This window comes from Piliocolobus tephrosceles, chromosome 12 (genome assembly GCF_002776525.5).
Source record: "Piliocolobus tephrosceles isolate RC106 chromosome 12, ASM277652v3, whole genome shotgun sequence".
NCBI classification, from domain to species: Eukaryota; Metazoa; Chordata; class Mammalia; order Primates; family Cercopithecidae; genus Piliocolobus; species Piliocolobus tephrosceles.
Genome location: NC_045445.1, coordinates 115,006,762 through 115,030,183, shown reverse-complemented (window position 1 = coordinate 115,030,183; position 23,422 = coordinate 115,006,762). Strand labels below are relative to the sequence as shown.

The 23,422-nt window shown below is 33.7% G+C and overlaps 1 protein-coding gene across 1 annotated transcript in view; it reads right to left on the bottom strand.

The window, feature by feature from the left end:
* The window catches only part of DMD (dystrophin), a 2,292,995-nt gene that overhangs the window by 1,948,291 nt on the left and 321,282 nt on the right, over positions 1 to 23,422 (bottom strand). Inside the window, 1 exon segment of the mRNA XM_026451980.1 lies at positions 19,370 to 19,431. Coding sequence (XP_026307765.1) covers positions 19,370 to 19,431 — 62 coding nt within the window.

Genomic DNA, 23,422 nt, shown 5'->3' with positions numbered 1-23,422 from the left:
AAGGCTTCCTTTTAAGTTGTCAATGAATGTACTTACATGATTATGTAGGTATTGTTATTTAAATGTAACATGTTACATTTAACATGTTTAAACATTGATGACCAACGCAGAATCTCAGCACTTTGGGAGGTTGAGGCGGGCAGATCACGAGGTCAGGAAATCAAGACCATCCTGGCTAACATGGTGAAACCCTGCCTCTACTAAAAATACAAAAAATTAGCTGGATGTGGTGGCACGTGCCTGTAGTCCCAGCTACTCGGGAGGCTGAGGCAGGAGAATCACTTGAACCAGGAAGTCGGAGGTTGTAGTGAGCCGAGATCGCGCCACTGCACTCCAGCCTGGGTGACAGAGCGAGATTTCAAAAAAGAAAAGAAAAGATAAAGAAAAAAAAAATGTCTTCTGATCAATTTCTGTTTCTGGTCTGTGCATTTGACTTGAGCACAGATCCATTGTTGCATACTTGAAGTATCATGTACACATGTGTTGACTGAAGGAAAAAAAGTCACATTTTCTTTTTATCACTCTCTCATGTAACTTCATTGAAGGTTACCTTTCATTCCTTTTTCCATATCATTTCCTGAGCTAGTCTTACATAATGTTCAAACAGGGATCATGTAACGAATTCCATATCAGTTTATAAGCTAGACTATTAAGATTGGTAAAGATATATTTTGTGTTTTTTTTTTTTTTCTTACTGCTTTGGAGTACTGAAAGGAGTTTTAGTATAGGGGTGTTTTTATACTAAAAATACTTTAGTTTACATAATAGAGTGTACATATACTATACATATTTTTATTCAATTCACAATCTTTTAAAAATCATGCTTTATTCAATAGTGTTCATTATATACACTTTGAACCTGGCTTCAAAAATAGTACATCCCTCTCTATTTTATGCATTTTATATCAACTATATGTAATTGTTTCAAATTAAGGTTTTAGATAATATCCTGTCACATTACATTTATGTTGTCTGACCAATAGTTTCTTAAAAATTCCTCTATAGTTACATTTTCTAGTTTTCTTTGCAATTAAGTTTAGCCATATAACTGGGTTCTGACCCATGGGATGTTGGTGGAGGTGACAGAAGTCCCTTCCTGACCTAGTCAGAATATTCTAAGATCCCTCTATAGCTATGCTGTCTAATATGGTAGCCACTAGCCACATGTGGCTTTGGAGCACCTGAATTGTGGCTATCCTGTCTTGCTGAGATTTGCTGGAAGTGTAAAATTCACAACGAATTTTAGAGAGGTGGTACAATAAATAATGCAATAAATAATACTAATTGATATATTGATTACCTGTTGAAGACATAATATTTTTGTTTTGCATATGGTTAAATAAATGATATTATTAAAATTACTTCACCTGCTTCTTTCCAGTTTTTAAATGAGGCTAGAAGAAATTGAAATACTATGTAAACTTTTTGCAATACATTTATATTGGATGTTCCACCAAACTTCTCAGGATTCCTATATGTCTTTATATCTTTCTATTCTACTACATCCATCACTCATTTCTTCATCATTAATTATTCTATATTTTTTATTATAAATTTACTGTGTGCCAGGCACTCTAATTATTCCATATTTTTTAAATTAGAAATCCATTGTGTGCCAGGTACTCTTCTAATAATCACCTACTGTTAAGATACAGGTTGGGACATGTGACTTCATGATCAAAAGGAGGAAAACACCCTGATATAGGAACTGAATTTTACTACAAGACTTTTGTGCTGCAACTTCAGTCCCTGCCAGAACAAGCAAAAGGAGTGACTACAATGTGACTTTTTAAATGATTGTATTGAGGACCACAGATGCTGGGTCCTGCCTATTAGGAAGAATGGGCACGCTGAGTTATGAAATGATAAAGACTCCTGTGTCTCATTCTTTAGCCTTCAGGGACCATGGCGATTTTGCAATGTCTGTGAATTGCCCAGGGCTTCAATGACTGTGGTGATAGTTCTAAAACAGGGACACACAGCTTTGGGAAGTTTCAGCCTGTAAGTCTGACTATATGTACCTCCTGCTGATAAACTCATGCTTTTGTCAGTCTTTTGCTAATACGGAAAAACACTCATAAACCATCCTCCATTTCCCATTCTTATTCAAGGACTGTAGACATTCAGAGTTCTCAGACTATTTTTTCTTTTGAAGAGAAAATGTGGGTAGTTTCTTCACAACCTTTTTCTTTTGCATATCATTGTTAGACACTGTCTAATGTTACACAGAAAAGAATTGGTTGAAAACAAGAAAGGCAGTGTCTAACAGAATATAAAATAAAGAAAAACAAAACCAAAGCATTCAAATAACTAATATGAGAAAGGTATCATTTGGTTTATTTTCTACTTTGGCTAGACAATTTCATTACTTCTGACTTTTCTCATAAGCCTTTTTTTCTAATATTTTAAGCATTGTTTCTCTTTATTATCTTACTTAATCTAGAACAGTTCCCTCAAAATCTTTTTAATTCTCTTTTAAAATCTTTACTTTTATATCTTTTAAAAATATATGTATCAACATTATACCTTAATGCTAACAAATTTTACTATAGAAAATTGTGAAAGAACCAAAATAACAGTCCTCTTGTTGTATCCACAAAAGCTGATTAATTCATTTTTAAAAGAAATTATATTGCCTATTCATTCATCTTTTAGTTACCTTCTTGCTCAAGAAGTAAGGTACTCTGCAAATGGCATAGTTGATCCCAGCACACCTACATATATACATCTCTAATCTAGTGCCTTTTCTATTCAGAAGGTAAAAGTGTAGGTGAGTTATCAACCCAATATAATAAGATCATATCAATGTGTCACTGGTGGAGGGTGTCCAGGTTCTTTGCATCTTGATCAAAAAATTGGACAAAATGCACGAAGCAAGGAAGGAATGAAGGGATTTATTTAAAATGAAAGTACACACCATAGTGTGGGAGTGGGCTGAGTAACTGCTCAAGAGCCTGGATAGAGAAAATCTTCTGGGGGCCAAATACCCTCTACAGGTTTCCCATTGGCCACTTCATGTTCACCTCATGTGAATGAAGTGGTGGTCTGCAATTGGTCTGATTGGTTGTGGAAAGCAACCAATCAGAGGCTGAAGTAGAGTTACGTAGGACACACTCCTGTGCAATCATCTGATTGTTTGCAAAAAGCAACCACTCAGAGGCTAAGGTGAAGTTACAGCGTTGCACTTCTATGAAAACAAAGACTGGGCCCGTAATCAATCTGATTTGTTGGGGACAGCCGGTTTCCCATCTGCTGCACAGAAAAGGTAGGGGTTTGCAACGGGAGTAGCCTCTGGTCCTTATGTTACTTAGGCGTAGAAAGTTAGGGTTTTGCCTTCAGTTTAATTCTAGGGACGTCAGTGTGAAATGGCCTTAGGTTCTCTGCCTCCAGACCCTATTCTCCTGCCTCAAATGTGTGATATTTATTTTTTACAAAAATTAAAAAAAGGAAAAAGAAAAAAATTCTCAGGGACCTCTGCACCAAGTATACTAAAACAGAGCAACACATGAAAATGTACTTCCTTTTCTTAATTTTTTAAAATTTTAAAATTTTTTATTTCAATAAATTTGGGGGAACAGGTGGTTTTTGCTTACCCGGGTAAGTTCTTCCGTGGTGATTTCTGAGATTTTGGTACACCCATCACCTGACCAGTATACACTGTATCCAATATGTAGGCTTTTATCTCTCACCCCTCTCCTACCCTTCCCCTTGCCCTGAGTCCCTAAAGTCCATTTTATCATTCTTATGCCTTTGCATCCTCATCGTTGAGCTCCTACTTATGAGTGAGAACATACAGTGTTTGGTTTTCCATTCCTGAATTACTTTACTTAGAATAATGGCCTCCAGCTCCATCCAAGTTGTTGCAAAATACATTATTTCATTCCTGTACTTCCCTTTCAAACACAGAAAACAAACAGCAAATGTTGTCATTTATGAAGAATAAAATCTTGTGTATTTTGGGAAGTGGAAGACAGACAGCACTTCTATAAGTTAGCACTATTGTTTTATAACTTGAGACATCTGATTAGCTTACCTACAACAAAGTGGAAATAGAAAATATAGAATATATAGTAAACTATTCATATGATGTAACTGTTTAGAATCTTAACTTATCAGGTAGTATATTTAATGATCTTTCAAGTTGCTTCGTATTTTCTTTTTGTTTGTTTTTTTTAATTCAAATCACTGGTTTACTGACTTAGATGATAGGTTTGTTCTTTAGCGGATATGTTGAAATGCCTTATATAAATAGTCTCTGAATAAATTCACAATATCAGCTATCATAAAACTCTACTTACATAGCTCATTTAATATATTATTAGAAGCAGTCTTCATTTTAAATGCTTCTTCCAGAATGTATGCACATGTTATATAGTGAGGCATACTTAAATATTAACTGGATATTGCTGACATTCCAAAATTGTATTCAGTGTTTCAGAAGTAAGTTATGATACTACAATCAGTAATATAAAGCATCCTGCTTTGACTTTATTCTTAAAATATAGAAACTAAATCAAATTTACTTGAAAACTGGCATATTGAAATCAAACATGTCCATCCTTTGTGGAGACAGAGAATGCTCCAGATTCCTGAAGAGTCCATTAGCGAAAATCTAGGCCAACACTTATTGTTACTAAATGCATAAATTTCTCTTTCAGTATCAGGAAAATATATGAGTATGAACATCTATAAATATTTTTAAACAATTATTTGAAGCCTTTCCATAAAATGAGAGGAAAAAACCTTTTAAAAAGGCATAACTCTACAAGAATAAAGAGAACAGGAGAAGAAAAATGAACAACTCAAGATGTTAGCAAATTTGGGGAAGTACTTCCTTGCCTTATGGCTCTAACAGAGATTGCAGGCTCACTCACTATGCTCTTTGGCCAGGATGAAGTACCAAATATTCTTCTAATGAGCTGTGGTTTCTTTCAATGTGGAATGAGACTTAGCAATGAACATCCGCATGCTAGGCATACTCATTACTACCAGACATTCCCAGTTGACAGAAATATATTTTTACAAAACACATTTCAATAAATTGTTAGTTTTTATTGACAATTTAATATGATAGTTTTCCCCTAAGTTTTTTTTCTTTCTTTTTTCTTTTTTTTTTTTGAGACCGAGTCTTGCTCTGTCGCCCAGGTTGGAGTGCAGTTGCAGTGGTGCGATCTCGGCTCACTGTGAGCTCCGCCTCCCGGGTTCGCGCCGTTCTCCTGCCTCAGCCTCCCAAGTAGTTGGGACTACAGGCGCCCGCCGCCACGCCCGGCTAATTTTTTACATTTTTAGTAGAGACGAGGTTTCACTGTGTTAGGCAGGATGGTCTTGATCTCCTGACCTCGTGATCCGCCCGCCTCGGCCTCCCAAAATGCTGGGATTACAGGCGTGAGCCACCGCGCCCGGCCTTTTTCCCTAAGTTTTAATGTATAATTTTGTTTCCCTATCCCTTCATCGATATCTGCTTTTAGTGTTTTTCTGGTTATTTTTACTTGTGTATTTTTCTATATAAATATTATAATCGATTTATCCAACTCCAGAAAAAAATACTATTTATTATATTGGAATGCCTTTAATTTACACATTAACTTAAAAACAATAGCTTACTTTATGATGTTAAGCATGCTTTTCAGGAACAAGTTGCATCTTTCTCTTTGATTTCCTTTTGGATTGTTCAGGAGAGTTTTAAACATAGGTATTGACATTTCTTGTTAAATGTGTTTCTTGTGTTTTTGTTGTTGTTGTTATTATTGCAAATGGGTGTGCACCATCCATAAAAACTTCTAGCTCATTATCATCTATAAAATGAATTTCATTGATTTTGCCTGTAAATTTTATATTCTGCTAACTTACTAAATTATTTTATTGGTATTTGCTTGTGTTCATATTTGCGCTTGTTAATATTTTTGTTTCTTGTGATCTCTTGAGGTAAACAATTATATCTGTAAATTGGGATCCATTACTGCTGCTTGCAATTGTTTTTCCTGAATTAGTTTATCTTGTCTGGTTGCAATAGCTAATATTTTCAACACAATGTTAAGTATTAATGGAGGTAGTTGTAGTACTCATATGGTTTTCCTGTCTTTATCCAGAATGCATCAGATGTTTCTCCTTTTGGACTTTACATACACACACATACACACACACACACACACATACACATACACACACACACACACATATGTCAACAAATGTATTCAATTATTCTGTTTTATATTAAATGTATATTAATCACGAAATAGTTTTTAATTTTATCAAAGGTTAGTATCCCACACTTAAATATAAATCAAAAGCTAAGATCACTTGTCGTTTGAGGAATGACTTCAATAATGAGAAACAGTTCCTCAAAATAAAACAAATAAGAACAAATGGGAAGAAAACAGAAAACACGAGCAATGAAAGCAGAAGAGAATTATGGGAAAATTATAATTGAAGTTCACAGAAAGTTAGGAGAGAAATAATTGTATTTCATAAAACAAGGTCATGATAATATAAAAAAAGAACAAAAACACCTATAATTGACATCCTATTTAGTGGTGAGAAAATGAAAACTTTCTCAGGAAGAACAGGAACAAGACAAAAATATCTCTTACCATTCCTTTTCAACATCATATTGAAAGTCCTAACTAATGCAATAAGACAAAAAAATGGACAGATCTATTGGAATGTAGAAATGAAGTTGTATTTCTTCACAGATGACATGATCATCTATGTAGAAAATCTGAAAGAATCGAAAAATAACTCCTGGAAATAATAAGCAATTGTAGCAAAGTTGCAGGATACAAGATTAATATACAAAATTTGATTGTTTCTTGTATACCAGCAATGAACAAGTGGAATTTGAAATGTAAAACACAATGCCATTTCCACTAACATTTCAAAAATAAAACACTTAGGGATAAATCTTAAAAAAGTACAAGATCTTTACAAGAAAACTGCAAAACTCTGATGAAAGATATCAGAAGAACTAAATAAATGGTGAAATATTCAGTGTTCATGGATAGAAAGACTCAATATTGTATAGAAGTCAGTTCTTCTCAAGTTGATCTATAGATTTAATGCAATCCCAATCAAAATCCCAGCAAGTTACCTTACCTCATATAGACAAACTGCTTCTAAAGTTTATATGAAAGGGAAAAGACCCAGAATAATCCACACAGTATTGAATGAGAAGAACAAAGTTGCAAAACTGACACTATCTGGCTACAAGACTTACTATGAACAGACAGAAATCAAGAAAGTGTATTGGCAAAATAATAGACAAATACATCAACAGTACAGAATAAAGAACGTGGAAACAGACCCACATAAATACAGCTTACTGATCTTTCACAAAGGGGCAATGGCAATAGAGTGGAGCAAAGATAGCCTTTTCAACAAATAGTGCTGAAACAACTGGACATCTACATGCAAAAATATGAATGTAGACATAGACTTTGCACACTATAAGATGTGAAGAGAGACAAAGATCACATTACCACTACTGGATTTACAAGTTAACATTCACTGATTGTACACACACACAATGCTAGAGACACCTGTATCATCTCTCGTTGTTTCTTATTTTTTAATAGAGATAAATTTATTTATTTTTGTCCTTGAAGGTAAATTTTAGGAGTTGAAAATAAATACTCCTTCCATAAAAACATACTAAAACTAAAATTATTTTCAGTGATTTCCCATGGGAAATTTACCTATACTTTGCCACCAAACCCTCTCCTGCAATAGTCTTTCTTATCCTGGTAAATAACCATCCCATCCTTCCTTTTGCTCAAGCTAAAACTGCTTTTCTCCACTCTCTCAATCTCCATTTTTAGTCCATCAGCAAACCCTGTTACATCTACTTTCAAAATGTATCCAAAATTTGATCATCTCTCCCCAGATCCATGGACACCAACCTAATCCTAGCCACACACACACACCCAGCTTTCATTACTACATTATCCTCTAACTCACCTCTCTACTTCTACCTTTGCATCCTACATTCTAACTTACATTATTTCTGGCTACTGTTCAGAACTCTCAGAATCTCCTAATCTCCCACAATGTACAAGCCAAGACCTTTACAATGGTCAATAAGGCCCTACCTGATTTGTCCTAATACCACTCCAGTTGTAGCTCCTACTGCTCTTCCTCAGTTACTCTGCACCAGCCATCTTGATTCTTGTTGTCCCACAGACACGCACTCTCTCCTCAGAGTGTACATATTCTTCCCTCTGCCTAGAACTCTCTTCTCCAAGACACCTGCAAGATTCACTCCTTTCCTTCCTTCAGGTTTTTTGTATGCCTCTTAAGTGAGGCTTTTCCATGACCTACTACATAAAATAGCAACCTACCCCTTGAAATATCCCTATTCTACCCTTGTCCTGCTTTATTTTTTTCTCTTAGCACTTGTCACTCTCTGAAATTCTATATTCTAGTTGCAGAGAGAAAAAACAAACAAGTTGACAAACAAATACAGAGAACGTCAGATAGTTTGCTAAATGTTTCCTTCTTTGATTTAGCTCGCTAGCTAATAGGGCCCTACGATTAAATGGACTTGATCTCTTAACTGTTATATTCAAAACAATAGAGCACCTGATACGAAATAGGTAGTGAATGTAGACTTCATGTATATTTCTGTCAAAGCATGTTTCCTTAAATATAAATTATTTGTAAAGGATAAGAACTTCAAGTACAGATATAATACTCAAAATATTTATTCTCTGACTGACATAATAACTGCAGGTAATTTTAATAGAACTAGTTCCTATGAAAAGTACTTTCCATAGACCTTGTAGATTGAAGACATTTTTTTTTTTTTTTCCTTTGGGCCAGGTGAACTAAATCAAAGAAAGAAACTTTTAGCAAATTCATCTGCAACTCTCATTTGTTCTCATTAAAAGACAGCTAATGCTAAACCAAAGAGTGACTTCACACATTTCTAATGAAAAGGTCTCTTAGTTTGCATTCATCACCTGGCCACAATACTGGACAAGACTGAAAGTGATCGCTTGTTTATAGATCACTTTTTGTCTATTTTTACTGTTACTTATCTCTGCAGATAGAACTGGTACAGTGAAATTAGCTAAATTGGGATACAATAAAGCAAAGCCCTTTAAAAAACCATACTCTGCCTTTTATGTTTCAAGATACACACAGGTCTGACCTCCATGTGCATTATTACAAGAGAGGTTTCTACAGTTGAACTTATATCAATACATTACTGTCAGACTAGATCTTAATTCTTTGTGTTCTGGCTACCATGATCATAATTTGAAATATAATTCTAGGAATCCATAGGAATCTTGGTAAGGTTAAAAATTCAATGCCCTTAAGTGAAGCACAGAGGAAGACCTTCAGAGTGTCACTAGAATGAAATCCTTCTGCTGAAGCAAAGTGAAACACAAAAGAGAGATGAAAAGACTCTGTATGCCAATTGGAAATGTTTTATTCCTAAGAAAAATATACAATTGCCCATGAAAGGATTGCAGTGAAAGACATTTGCAGATACAGTCAACAGTAATGCCTCAACAAACTGTTTTTTCTAAACTTTGAACTCAATTATATTAATATCTTTATTCATCGCCTATCTGCCCTGAAACACAAAATAACTGGGATTTTAAAAAATATCATATATATATATATATATATATGTGTGTGTGTGTGTGTGTGTGTGTGTGTGTCAATCAGATAAGTATTTTTAAGTCTTATAACCTAAAACAACTACATATTATATTACATATATATGTATATATATATGTGTATATATATATACACACACACACATTTAAAAAAATAGGTATAGGTTGAGCCTTCCAAATCCAAAAATTCCAAATCCAAAATGTTCCCAAATCAGAAATCTTTTGAGCACTGACATGAAACACAAAGAAAATGCTCGTTGGAGCATTCTGGATTTCAGATTTTTGGATTTGAGATGCTCAACCAGTAAGTATAATGCAAATACTCCAAACAAAAATCCAAAATTGGAAACATTTCTAGTTTCAAACATTTTGGATGAAGAATGCTCAATTAGTATCAGATTGATCGATTTTGAGTCTTTTAAGTAGTTCAGTTTTTGAGTATAGTCCCCACAAGATAAATCCCAATTTAAATCAAGTACTTGCAGTGATTCTCAACTGGAAAAAGGTCATTTCCCTTTGAGGGTTCAATAAATTCCTCAGTAGGGTTTCCTCAAACATTCTCTACTACAGACCTGATTAAATTACTGAAATTCTAACACTGTGGTTCTCAAAGTGTGGTTCTTTGGCCGCCAGCATCAGCATCACCTGAGAACCTGTTAGAAATCCAGATTCCTAGGTCCCACCTTAGACGTATGGAATTAGAAACTCTGACTATGGGCCCCAGCAATCCATGTTTTTTTTGAGACGGAGTCTCGCTCTGCCGCCCAGGCTGGAGTGCAGTGACTGGATCTCAGCTCACTGCAAGCTTCACCTCCCGGGTTCACGCCATTCTTCTGCCTCAGCCTCCCGAGTAGCTGGGACTACAGGCGCCCGCCACCTTGCCCAGCTAGTTTTTTTTTTTTTTTTTAGTAGAGACGGGGTTTCACCGTGTTAGCCAGGATGGTCTCGATCTCCTGACCTCGTGATCCGCTCGTCTCGGCCTCCCAAAGTGCTGGGATTACAGGCTTGAGCCACCGCGCCTGGCGGCAATCCATGTTTTAACACACTTTCTAGGTAATTCCAATGTGTTTTGCTGCACCATTTTGGAGTGTGCATGGTATCAAACAACTCTACAAAAATGGTAACCTGCTTGCTTTTTCATTTTAGGACTCTATGTCTATTGCCAAATATAAAGGGTAGACTTCAGACCAAATTTTACATGAAGCATTAGTGGTGGTGGGGCAGTCTAATTCTTCTATCATTGTCTATTGTTTTAGAGCTTGACAGTCTTCAATGAGAAGTTGCAAATTAACATGACTAAGCCATCATCTTATTGTTAGCTCATCCAGCCCCACAAAAATATAATTCTTCAAGAATGGCATTATATGCCCTCTCACAACCTCTCTTCTTCACTCCTAAAGATCTCCCTTGCTACTACTCACCTGACAAGTCATACTTCTTCAATTATTACACATTTCTACCTGCAATTCCTGCTGCCTTCATCTTTCTTAAAATTGTCTCTGCGTAGACAACACCAGATTAAATGTCACCATCTTTTAAAAAGCTGTTATCCTCTCCAAGCAATTAGTCATTCTGTCTTCTGTTCCCACAGCATTTCTATTACCTTAAAGATTATGTTTTATTTTAATTATTTGTTGATGCAACTGTTTCCTTTCTCAGATGATAATCTCTTGGAGAGGGAAAACCATGTTGGGTTGTGCCTTCATCACTGTATGACAGTATGATTAGCACATAATTGACATTCAATAAGTATTTGTTAAATGTTGAAAGGTTATTTAGTAAACATATATCTCTGATAGGATAGTACCAGAGTGTCAGTTGTTCTTTCCAAAATAAAAATACATCACTAATGTCAATATGCATTGTTTTGCTAGAAAGCAAAATAAAATCAGAGAAATAATGAATTGGTCCATCAGCCATAGAGAATATTTTTTTTTTTTTTTTTTTTGCTAGCAACAATCATGCTAATTGGTAAATATTTACATATGCAAGCTAAGTATGCTTGGCACTGAGACCACTCCATACAATATAGGTGTAATCAGTAATTCCAATTTTCTTGTATTTCAGGACATGGTAACTTAGAGACCAGAACATTTACCTTCTAAAAGGAATTGTCAAGATCTCAGTAACACTGGGTTGATAAACAACAACATACTTCCAAGAAACTTCTTTACTATTAACAATAAGTGATTTGTCTTTCATTGAAAACAGTGACACCTATCACAATCCATTTTTGTCTCACTAACTGAATAATATCCTTTGTTACTCAGGTACTTTGCAAAGATTGTTTCAGGAAAGCATTCAAGGGAATGGTTCTCAGTAGATTAAACCATTTAGTATAATCATCTTGATTCCAAACACAAACACATCATTCTACAAGTCATCTTAACACCAAGTGTAGTACATGCCAGTAAAGTGGTATTTTGATTTTCATATAAAACTGTTTTAAGTTAATATTCACATTGTCATTCACACACAATAATTTGTTTATGAGTAGTAGAAATAAAAAGCAATATTTGAAAATGAAAATATTCAGTTTAGATAACTATACTGAAAACTAAGATTACTTCATTCACCAAAATGCAGTAGGCAAAAATATTAACATTTAAAGCACAAACAGTTCTTGACTTAAGATACTTTGACTTCACAATAGTGCAAAGTGATACACATTTAGTAGAAACTGTATTTTGAGTACCCATACATGCATTCTGTGTTTCACTTTCAGTGCAATATTCAGTTACATGAGCTAGCTTTATTATAAAATAGGTTTTGTGGAAAATGATTGCCCAACTCTAGGATAGTGTTAAGTGATCACATTTCAAGGAGGGTAGGCTAAGCTATGTTGTTTCGTAGGTTAGGTATATTAAAGGCGTTTTTAACTTGTGATATTTTCAACTTATGATGGGTTTATAGGGACCTAACCACACAAATTGAGGGACGTCTGTATTAGAAATCATTCAGAAAGAATCAACTAAAAAACTCCCTAAACAAGGCTTGCATTTTGGGATTATTAAACATTCAAAGGTGGATTAAAGCCTCTGTTAGTAAGCAAGCATTTAATACCGCCTATTATTGAGTCTTCACTGTCTCCAGCCCCGCTGCCTGCTTCTCATAGGACTTACCAACTTTATGATGTGTCCCAAAAATGCATCATTGGGTAGGTGGGATTGTTGTCCCAACAATAATAGGTATGGAAATATCATGAGTTTTAAAGTCCATTTTCTTGGGTTCTAGCTTCATCTCTTCCATTTACTGTGAGCAAGCCACCTAAATTCACATTTTACTCATCTTGAATACTTGATTCATATGATTATTGGAGCAACTAACCATATACATATAATTTTCAGTAGGATTATTAACATGATGGTATACATAAACAAAAAGTTCCCAATCCTCACTATTTCTGAAACGAGATTTCTGTAAGTTTCCTGTATCAATATTCATCTCTCCAAAATAATTGCACTAAATAATTCAATTGTTACCAAAGTCTTATACAGGCTGCTCATCAGCATCCAGAGACATAATTCACTATATGTCATCTCCTCTAATGATTTAATTCTTCCTATTATCAGATAAAAAGAAACAAGAAGCCAAGGGCACAGGACTCATTTTAGATCTATGTAAAACCTTTCAAGGCACAATAGCTCTGCTCGATTACTTCTGTTAAAGCAGGCACATTGTACAATAGTTATATATAAATGTGTTAGTTATATACAGATTTAGAATTAACTTACACAATGGAAAGGTACATATATATTGCTACCTCCTTCACTGAAATAATGTTTTGCCACTTTGTCCCAGTATCATCCTTTTATTTAAAAAAGTCTAAGCTCATTTTAAATATATAACATGCTTACTGGCTGCATGTAAATGTGTGTGTGTGCATGTGTGTTTGTGTGTGTGTGTGTGTGTGTACGTGTTGAGAACATGAATTGGCATACAGAGTGTAGTAGGATAATAACACATGAATAAATGCTCTTCTGTGTTAAAACAAGGCATGGCATTGTGGACAAGCTGTCCTTTATGTAATCGTGTTTACTTGGCTATTAAGCATATCAGCTATGACCAAAATGCACTGAAAACTAGGACAGTTACAGTATTGTGGACTCTACCTGGCCATTCAGAATGGAAGTGGGAAGAAGCAGAAGAATGCAAAATGTTATGGAGATTGAATTTCTCACCGGTCAGATTGTTGGGGTTACTAGTTGCTATAGGAACAGATTCATCCTTGTAGAGAAACAAGGAAATACGGTTTATTACAAACTAGGTTGCAGAATTAAAATTCATGTGTGTTTCAATAGGAACACAATGATTACAACTAAAATGACATGTTCTCAAGAAGACCAGATGAGAGCATGGAAAATAATAGAAGTAAATAAGAAGGAGAGATTCAGTAGAAAAATATTCATAAATATATGCATTTTTAAATTCAATTCAGAAAATATATTACATAATGACAAAAATGGGACTATTTTGTGTTCATATGATTTGCTATTCATAATGCCCTTTTAATATATGTTTTGTTACAAGTAGGCATGAACTACTCAGAGAGTTTCAATTTTATATTTACCTTTTCAAATAAATTAAAGTATGGATATAACGTTTTCTCCTAAGGTAGACAGTGGTGTAAAGAAGCCTGCTTTATCAAAAAATAATGTGCTGGTGGGGTTGTGGAGAAAATGGAATACTTATACACTGTTGGTGGGAGAGTAAATTAGTTAAACCATTGTGGAAGTCAGTGTAGTGATTCCTCAAAGAGCTAAAAACAGAACTACCATTCAACCCAGCAATCCCATTATTGGGCATATACCCAGAGAAATATAGATCATTCTATTATAAAGACATGTGCATACATATGTTCACTGCAGCACTATTTACAATAGCAAAGATGTAGAATCAACCCAAATGCCCATCAATGATAGACTGGATCAAGAAAATGTGGTACATATACACCATGGAATACTGTGCAGCCATAAGAAAGAATGAGATCATATCCTTTGCAGGGACATGGATGGAGTTGGATGCCATTATCCTTAGCAAACTGATGCAAGAACAGAAAACCAAGTACTGCACATTCTCACTTATAGGTGGGAGCTAAATGATGAGAACACATGGACACACAGAGGGGAATAACGCACACTGGGGCTTATTGCAGGGTGGAGGGTGGAGGGTGGGAGGAGGCAGAGGATCAGGAAAAATAATTAATGAGTCCTAGGCTTAATATCTGGGTGATGAAATAATCTGTACAACCAACCCCCATGACACAAGTTTACCTATATAACAAACCTGCACATGTACCCCTGAACTTAAAGGTTAAAAACAGAAAGCCTGCTTTACTGACTCACAAGTTTAGTGTTAATTTACACTACATCATGCTTATGCTGGCTAAAAGGTAAATTAAAAATAAATCTTGCAAAAAGTATGTCATATCAATTTATTTTATCACATAATGCTGTTCAAAGAGGGCGAGTCCTGGCTTTTTAATGTAGACATACATGTTGCGGCAATGAAGAGGTAAATTAACTATTGTGGCAGGCGAGGTCTCACTAATGGAGGCCTCCATAACAACTGTTTCAGCACTGACTGGGTGGTAAAGTTAAATATTAAAAGCTGATAGAGCCAGCGCTCTTATACAAAGGCTGGAAGGTAACAAAAGTCCGCCAAGAGTTTTGCCCAAGCCTTTCCTGGGCCTTGAAGCATGACAAGATAATGAAAGAATTCTTAACAGGACCCTTTTAGGATTAACAAAGTTTTATTGGGGGTCTGAAGAGACTCCCCAGGCCTCCACAAATAAGTTTACTGGGGGTCTGAAGGAACTCCCCCAAACTCCATGGTTTATCAAGAGATAAGATAAGGGTAATCATCCCAGCACCTGGACCCATTTAGATTAAGTAAATTTACTGAGTCTCCAGAGGAAGGTCTTCAGGAATCAGATCTTAGTTATAGATTAGAAGAAGTAAATCACTTATATCTTTAGATGAATGCACACTTACATGTAGACATATAGTGTAGAAGATATATAAGCTCTGGAAAACTTTGTAATTTTGAATTGGTCTGGGGATAATTTCCAGGCCTTCTCCCTGTAACCAATTACAGAAATAAAAACTCCCTCCTTTTCCAGTTCACCTGCATCTCCTTACTGGGCCACAAGGATAAGCAGCCCAACCCTCAGTTTGGTCCAGGAACACTATCATCATATCATGGGCTTTTGTGAAGACGTTAAACAAAACTAATTATACATTTCTACTTCATTTAAGTCAAATATGCATACTATGTTGGAAAAAAGTCAGACAGAAGAGTGAAGTATGGAAATAATGATGATCACTAAATGCAGTATAGGATCAAAACCATCATATCACTCATTGGGAGATAGTTTATCTCTCTCAATTGATCTAGCAGTAAATATTTTTTCCATAAACATTTTCTCAAATACAAACATCAAGCACATTTTATGGCAAAATTATTTTTGGTCATGATTTCAAAACTGTACTTTCCTTTAATAAGCCTGCATGGATGAGCATGATTTTTATAATGCAAAGTATATTTGCCATAGAGTATATACTAGGCTTTTTAAAGGATTATAACATATCAATAAATTACATGGAAAGAATATATACCCTGAATTAATCTTATCTAGAAATGGCTTTGTGTTTATGTGGAGATAAATATTGTTCAGTTATCTCTACATAATAGATGTGACAAATCACATTCTAGTAGAATTTTTTGGAATCGAAGGTTAATAGAAGACTTATTTTAAAAAGAGAGGGCTTATTTTTAAAATGGTACTGGGAAAGTGAAAAATCAGTTAGATTAGACACATTTGGCTTCAAATGACGCCACAACAACAAGGATACATTTAATCACATTGATTTCCTTAAAATATCCCTTCCGTAGCTTTACAAAATAACAAGGAAATATTTTGTTGTCTCTCTATAATTTACAAATATTATATAAATGTGTATATAAAAGGCAATGAAAAATTATCATCTGTGTGGTAAATTAGACATTAATATGACTATAAAAATGAATATGCATTAGGTTTATTAGTGAGGCATTTTTACAGTTATATGAATGTGTCTGTGCCTGTGTCTAATTTACCACACAGGCAGGTAATTTTTCATTGTCTTTTTTCTCTTTCTAAAGTCTTCTTCAGCACAATTTTTCCACTCAGTTTTTCTTCTGTTTCTAAATTTAGCATAGATTTAATGATTTGTACTACTGACCTAGTGTATTTATTCTATATATGTAGTGCACTAGTAATAAACATTGAGATTATATAGAAGATATACATTCCTGCCTTTGACAGGCTCACATTTTAGAGCTTTCTTCATAAAGGTTACCAGATTCCCTCTAGCTCAGATTACTGCTTTCTCAGACCACCCACACTGTGCCCACTCAGTTCTACTCCATTTAGAAATTAACCAAAAACTCCCAAATAACTGTGCAGGCTCTATGAGATCAGGAGATTCCACTTCAACTAATCTGTGTATCCTACAGGGCTAGAATTCTGCTGAAAGGCATACGCAGCGACGCAATAAATTGCCAAATGATGATATATATCGCGATTATGTTTATCTTTTGGTATCACCAAGTGACTTAAACTGAATCAACAAGCTTCCTCTAAATTCCCATCTTCTTCAAAAGTGTCTAAAACAATGTAGTCACTTGCCTAAGTTTTGACAGAAAAGAATAAGGGGAAAAAGATTCTTTTCATGTTCTCAAAATTAGAAGTTAGTGCACATGTATATACATATTTTACCTTTAAATAAGTTCTCTCCTCTGTCTTTGTAAACTTTTATTTCTATTCCTGATACCTAGGATATGCTTGATAATAGAATTTCTGTACTTGAAAGAATGGTGACTCTTCTGATCAATTATAACAGACTTAGGGAGAACATTTGTAATATAACTGAAAAGTGTGAGTTGAATTAGAGGATGCAAATATTTGGGAAGAAAACAGTAAATGTACTCATATATGTGAATATTTTACAGTTTTAAGATATGGACATTCATAAGGACAGAAAAAAATATACCGAATTGCTCTAAGGCAGTGCTAACAATATATAAATAGAGGATGGACTGGATATCAAGCTTTGATTTGTATATTAACAGGTGAGTTGTGATAAATGATAATGGAAAAGGTTAATGCACACAGTGAAGATCTATTTCAATTTGTGGGAATGAGGATACACAGTACTTGTCATGTTTACACACCTTTTAAAAATTACTCTGATTCAATTCAAAGATTCACAGTATTGTCACATTTATTATTTCAGAAAATGTCTTCACAATTCTGATTTGTCTGTATGTTTGTTTGAAAATATATCTTGTCTGCTTCAGAATTCCAAAACTTAAAAATGTAAATGATGCCAGTATATACAGCAATTAAACCATATATACCTATCTTATAAATATTCTAAGAATTATGAATACCTATCCTAAATATCCTGGGTTTATTTTTTATTTATTCTTCTCGATTTGTGTTGTTATATTTTATTTCATTTAGCTAAAAATGTTGAGGATTTTAAAAACATTTTTAAAATATATATTTCACTTTATGTCTATAATAGAAATTTATTATTAATTCAGCAAGTAAATAAAATGAACTTTTATTAGTTAAAATTCAGTAAGTTATATTAAAAAGTACATGGCAACATTCTACTACCAAATACCACAAAGAATAGACAGTATTCTAAAAATGTTTGTCATAGGAAAGGGAGAACTTTTGAGATTGGATCTCCTAGTGGATTGTTTTGGATCCATTATCATGATTTTTACAAAATCAGACCGATAGAGGGAGTAATTCATAGCTATGAAGAGTATCAGGCATTTTACCAGAAATTTTCACTTTTAGTGACTCTTTAAATCATTACAATAAGAAACAAAATATCCATTATCAAAACTATGCCACTCTTAAAGCTTTGGCTTTAAGGGCCATATTTTATTAGCTTTATTTTTCCATTACCTAGATTTGATGCTTCAATTAAGCAATCAATATATACATACACAACCATTCATGATGGAAACATAAGAAAACTGACTCACCAAACATTTGATTGATTTACCCAAATCGAGAATAATAATTAAAATGCAAGTCTTTTAAACCTTGACATACCAATAAACCTCCATATATTGTATTCCTAATACTACTTTTCAGGGTAAGAATATCTTGCTCTGTGTTCACCTATAATCATCTAGAGTTGTGCTATTGATTAGAAATTGAGTTGTATTGCAAAATAAGTAAATATTAAGAGTATGGATCGATGACTGCAGAAAAACAAGATGAACTTATTGTCTTTAATCATTTGAAATATGTTCTAAATTATAGTGGCTTAATACACCCAAAGCAATTATATTGTTTTTCTTGAACTTGGTAAAGACAAAGAGGGACAAAAAAATAATTTTCACAACAAAAATCCCTCATATCTTCTTCTACTGTGTGACATATTCTAGCTACTTGATGGAAGGTTGCTGCTGTAACCTCTGATGACTCATGTCATTAAAGAAACTCACATTGTCAAGAAGAATCCAAGATATACATTTTATATGATTAAATCGTGTATCTTTGCCATATCTTCTGCTGCTTACTCCTTAAATAAGAGTGAACAGAACATTCCCAGATTTGGACAGCTAACATAAAATGACAGCATGAGAAAAATAACACGGATTTTTAAGATACACAGGTACATAGTCCATTTTGAAAATTTCACAACTTAGATCTTAAAAGTAAAGTAACAAACCATTCTTACCTTAGAAAACTGTGCATTTACCCATTTTGTGAATGTTTTCTTTTGAACATCTTCTCTTTCATCTAAAATGCAAAATAAAAAAATAAAAGTTAGGAAGCAACTTTAAATATAATTCTTATTTTACAACCAAAGTAACTTTCCATTGTTATGTGTTAATGTTATTTTACCTTTAGTATTACATTCATTGATAAATGGAATTAAACATGAGTGATGCTGGTTTGGGGCATCCAAATTAAAATTATATCTGAAACATGGCCAGGCGCGGTGGCTCACACCTGTAATCCCAACAGATTGGGAGGCCGATGAGGACGGATCACTTGAGGCCAGTAGTTTGAGATCAGTCAGGCCAACATGGCGAAATCCCATCTCTACGGAAAATACAAAAATTAGCCAGGCATGGTGTCATGCGCCTGTAATCCCAGCTACTTGAGAGGCTGAGGCAGGAGAATCATTTGAATCCAGGAGGTGGAGTTTGCAGTGAGCCGAGATTATAGCACTGCACTCCAACCTGGGCAACAGAACGAGATCCTGTCTCAGATTTGTAGTATCTGAAAAATAATTAATATGACCAAACCCATAGTCGTTCAAATACTGTATGACTAGAGAAAAAAAGTCTCATCTGAATAATAGTATTTATTCCCCAGTTATGAATAGATACTCCAGTATAATTAAAAGAAACTCGCAGCTGTCATTTACTCTGAAAAACTGTTTTGGAGGCTTTCCCCATGCTATCCACCCGACCATGTAGAAATGATTATTCCTTCCTTTGCAGCATCTACATTCTCTAACATGGGCCTGCTCTCACTATGGAAGAGGTTTCCTGATGAGCAGGAGCATGGTTTAGTTATCTTTGCTTCCCAGAGCTTAGCACACTGTCTGAACAAATTAAGAGCTCAGAAAATAAATTTGACAAATACGTGAATGCTTTAAGGGAGGGGAGACTCTACAACTCTAAAATTTCTAGGACCTCTTTTCATCTAAAAGTCAGAAAATTTCAAATAAAAATGCAAATGATACTCTTCATGGCCTACATATAAATACTCAAAGAAAAAACCCCCAAGGATTTATACTAAGGGATTAGGGAGAAAAATTATTAAAAACAGCTTCACAAAATTCATGTTTCTACAAATGATCTTTTTGTCCCTAAACTGGAAATGAGTATTAAGTCAAATGGACAGAAAAATCATCAGTCTTGATATATTAAAATGTTTTTCTCCAAGCCAAAGACTATTTTTTAATTATTATAAATATAATCATGTTAATGTTCAGTGAATGCATGCATCTGAGAGATATTTAAAATTGATAAATTTTATATTTTATTTACTTGGATCAAAAGAACTGTTCTTGAAATGCCCTTTACAAAGTAATCATATTTGCTCTCATATTTTTTTCAGTAGTAAATCTCCATTGCCTCTCTTAAAAACATGATAAGGAATCACTTTCTCATAACAAATGTATGCATGCACTAAAAATATCTGTTTATCTCTAAATCACAATATTAATCTATAAGTAGATTCCTTTAATCAATATGAGAAATAACAGTGAATACATAAATTTCAAACTGTCATCTTAAGTGAGAAATTTTACTTAGCATTACAAATACATTTTTATTATTTAATTGTGCTAGTCCCAGAAGCTTCTATATGTATGGTCAATATCAACATTATTCATATGGTATATAATTAATCTTAGCTACAATATGGAAGTATTTCCTTTGTTGACAAGGGTGAATAAATAAAAACAGATAGTAATAGTTTTCAAACCTATTCTAGCTTCCTTCAAATCTTTAGTTTCATAAAATTAATACTAACCCTTGCAAAATAATTTTAAAAAGAAATGGAACATTTCAAAATGGCCAAAATTAAACCATCTTCATTGACTTTCTGGAGGAAGATTGGTCAATACATCTATTTATCAATAGTATATACATATATTCCTAAAAGCAAATGACCTTATTTGCAATTCCACTTATTTTTCCTACATGTGCATGCATACCTTCTGTCAGAAAGCAGAGAGCAAATGAGTCAGCTGAAAGCATACATTCAGATGTCTTTGAAACATACCCCAAACCCTCTGCCAAAACCTCATATGAGGTCTTTTGAAGTGATTTAATATAGAGATTTTTAAGTGAAAAATACGGAGTAGAACAATATTTTTATTCTTTTCAGTTATACGAACAAGGAGCATTTTTTAAGTAAGCATCGAAGGCAGCACAAAAACCTTGACATTATGTGCAAAATGTTACGTATCTACTGTGTAAATAACACTAAATGTGAGCTTCAACATATAAACATTTTCGCTGGCTGTCCTCTCTTACCTCTATGCCTTTAATACAAGAAAAATATGTCTTCAATGAATTACTGTTTTATTTTGGTATAGTAGCATATATTTTCTTCAACATAATAATTATTAATATAATTAATTATATTATAATAAAATGTATAACAATCTTTAGTGTCTTACTATTCATAAAGTTGTTTTAATTATGTCATCTCAATCTGTATGTAATTTACCACTTTATACATAAACACAAGTTGAGAAGGAATAAAGCTATTAAGTGACAGAAATGAACTCGATATGGATTTTCTGAATCAAAGTTCATGGCTTTTCACATTGACCAGATATCTATCATTTACATTATAATTGCGTAATTAACAATACAGAATACCATAAGATAATCAGAGTCACAAAAGGTGAACATATTAACACAAATGCAAAATAACCATGAAATCAGAGCTTCTATTTTGAACAACTCAAGGAGGTTCCATGTATGTTGTAACCAATGGAGCGTCCTGGAATTTTGCAATGCATAACTTATATGCCTGTATGAACTGATCTAGAACTGAATAATGAACCTTCCTTATGATACTGGATGATACGGCTGTTGATACTTCAATTAATAATGCTCTTACATTTACTAATTCATATTTGGTATTTCAATTTTCGTCTTATATATCATGATGGAAATAGTTTAACATCCAAAAATCAATCAAAATTTTTGTGTCCACACTTTTAAATTCCCCATAAATATATATTTCATATAACCAAAATAATATTCTTTCTTTTTCACTCATTTTATCAAAGATATAATACAGGCTGCTCTTTCCTTTTATTTGCTATTAGAGACTAATCACAATAAACATGTTCATGCACTCACTTCTTTTTTGTTTTTATAATTGTCTTAGAATAAATTATCAGTTCAACATTATGAAAACCTTTATGACTTTTGCTAAATATCTTTATAATACTTTCCAAGTGATCATACCCACTTCTACTGGTACAAGAAAGAATGAGATTGGGAATTATAATCTCAGCAGCAGGTATGTCATTGATAGGAGTTTTGTTGCTTTAGTCTTTTGAGGTATTGCTGCTTTGTTTAGATGTAAGGAGATATTTGATGTTTGCGTTAATTATAATTAATTTGATTACTAATGAAGTAGAACATGTTTCATGCATTTATTTAGTCTGCATGTTTCTACTTTTGTCAAAATACTTGTTTATATCCTTGCTCATGTATCTATTGAGCATTTAATATTTAAAATTAATTGGAATGAGATAATTATATATTGGTAATTCTTAAACATTTCAAGTCATGGGCTCCATTTGACTATCTGATGAAAATAATGAACCTTCTCTACAGAAAAATGTCTACACATACATATTTGCATATAGTTTCATACAGTTCACTGACCTCCCTGCAGAAAACTCCTATTACCATAAAATCCAAGTTAACGATCACCATTGTAAATTAAGCTACTTGCTTTTAGTCAATGAATGAACGTATTTTCCCAAGTAGTCATGTGCCTTTTAATTTTTATTTTATTATGCTAAGATGTTATACTTATTTACTTGACTTGATGTATTTTTATTGCTATTTGTCACAGTGCTTAAAAGTTGACTATTTTAAGTTGTATACCCTTAGTTAACCTAAAGCCACTATACATACACATCATACATATAGAAATTGTTCTAGAAACTATTTTAATACGTTAACATGATGTATATTTCTGTAGCCACATAGTCTATAGTAAAACTATAGAATATTAATGTGCA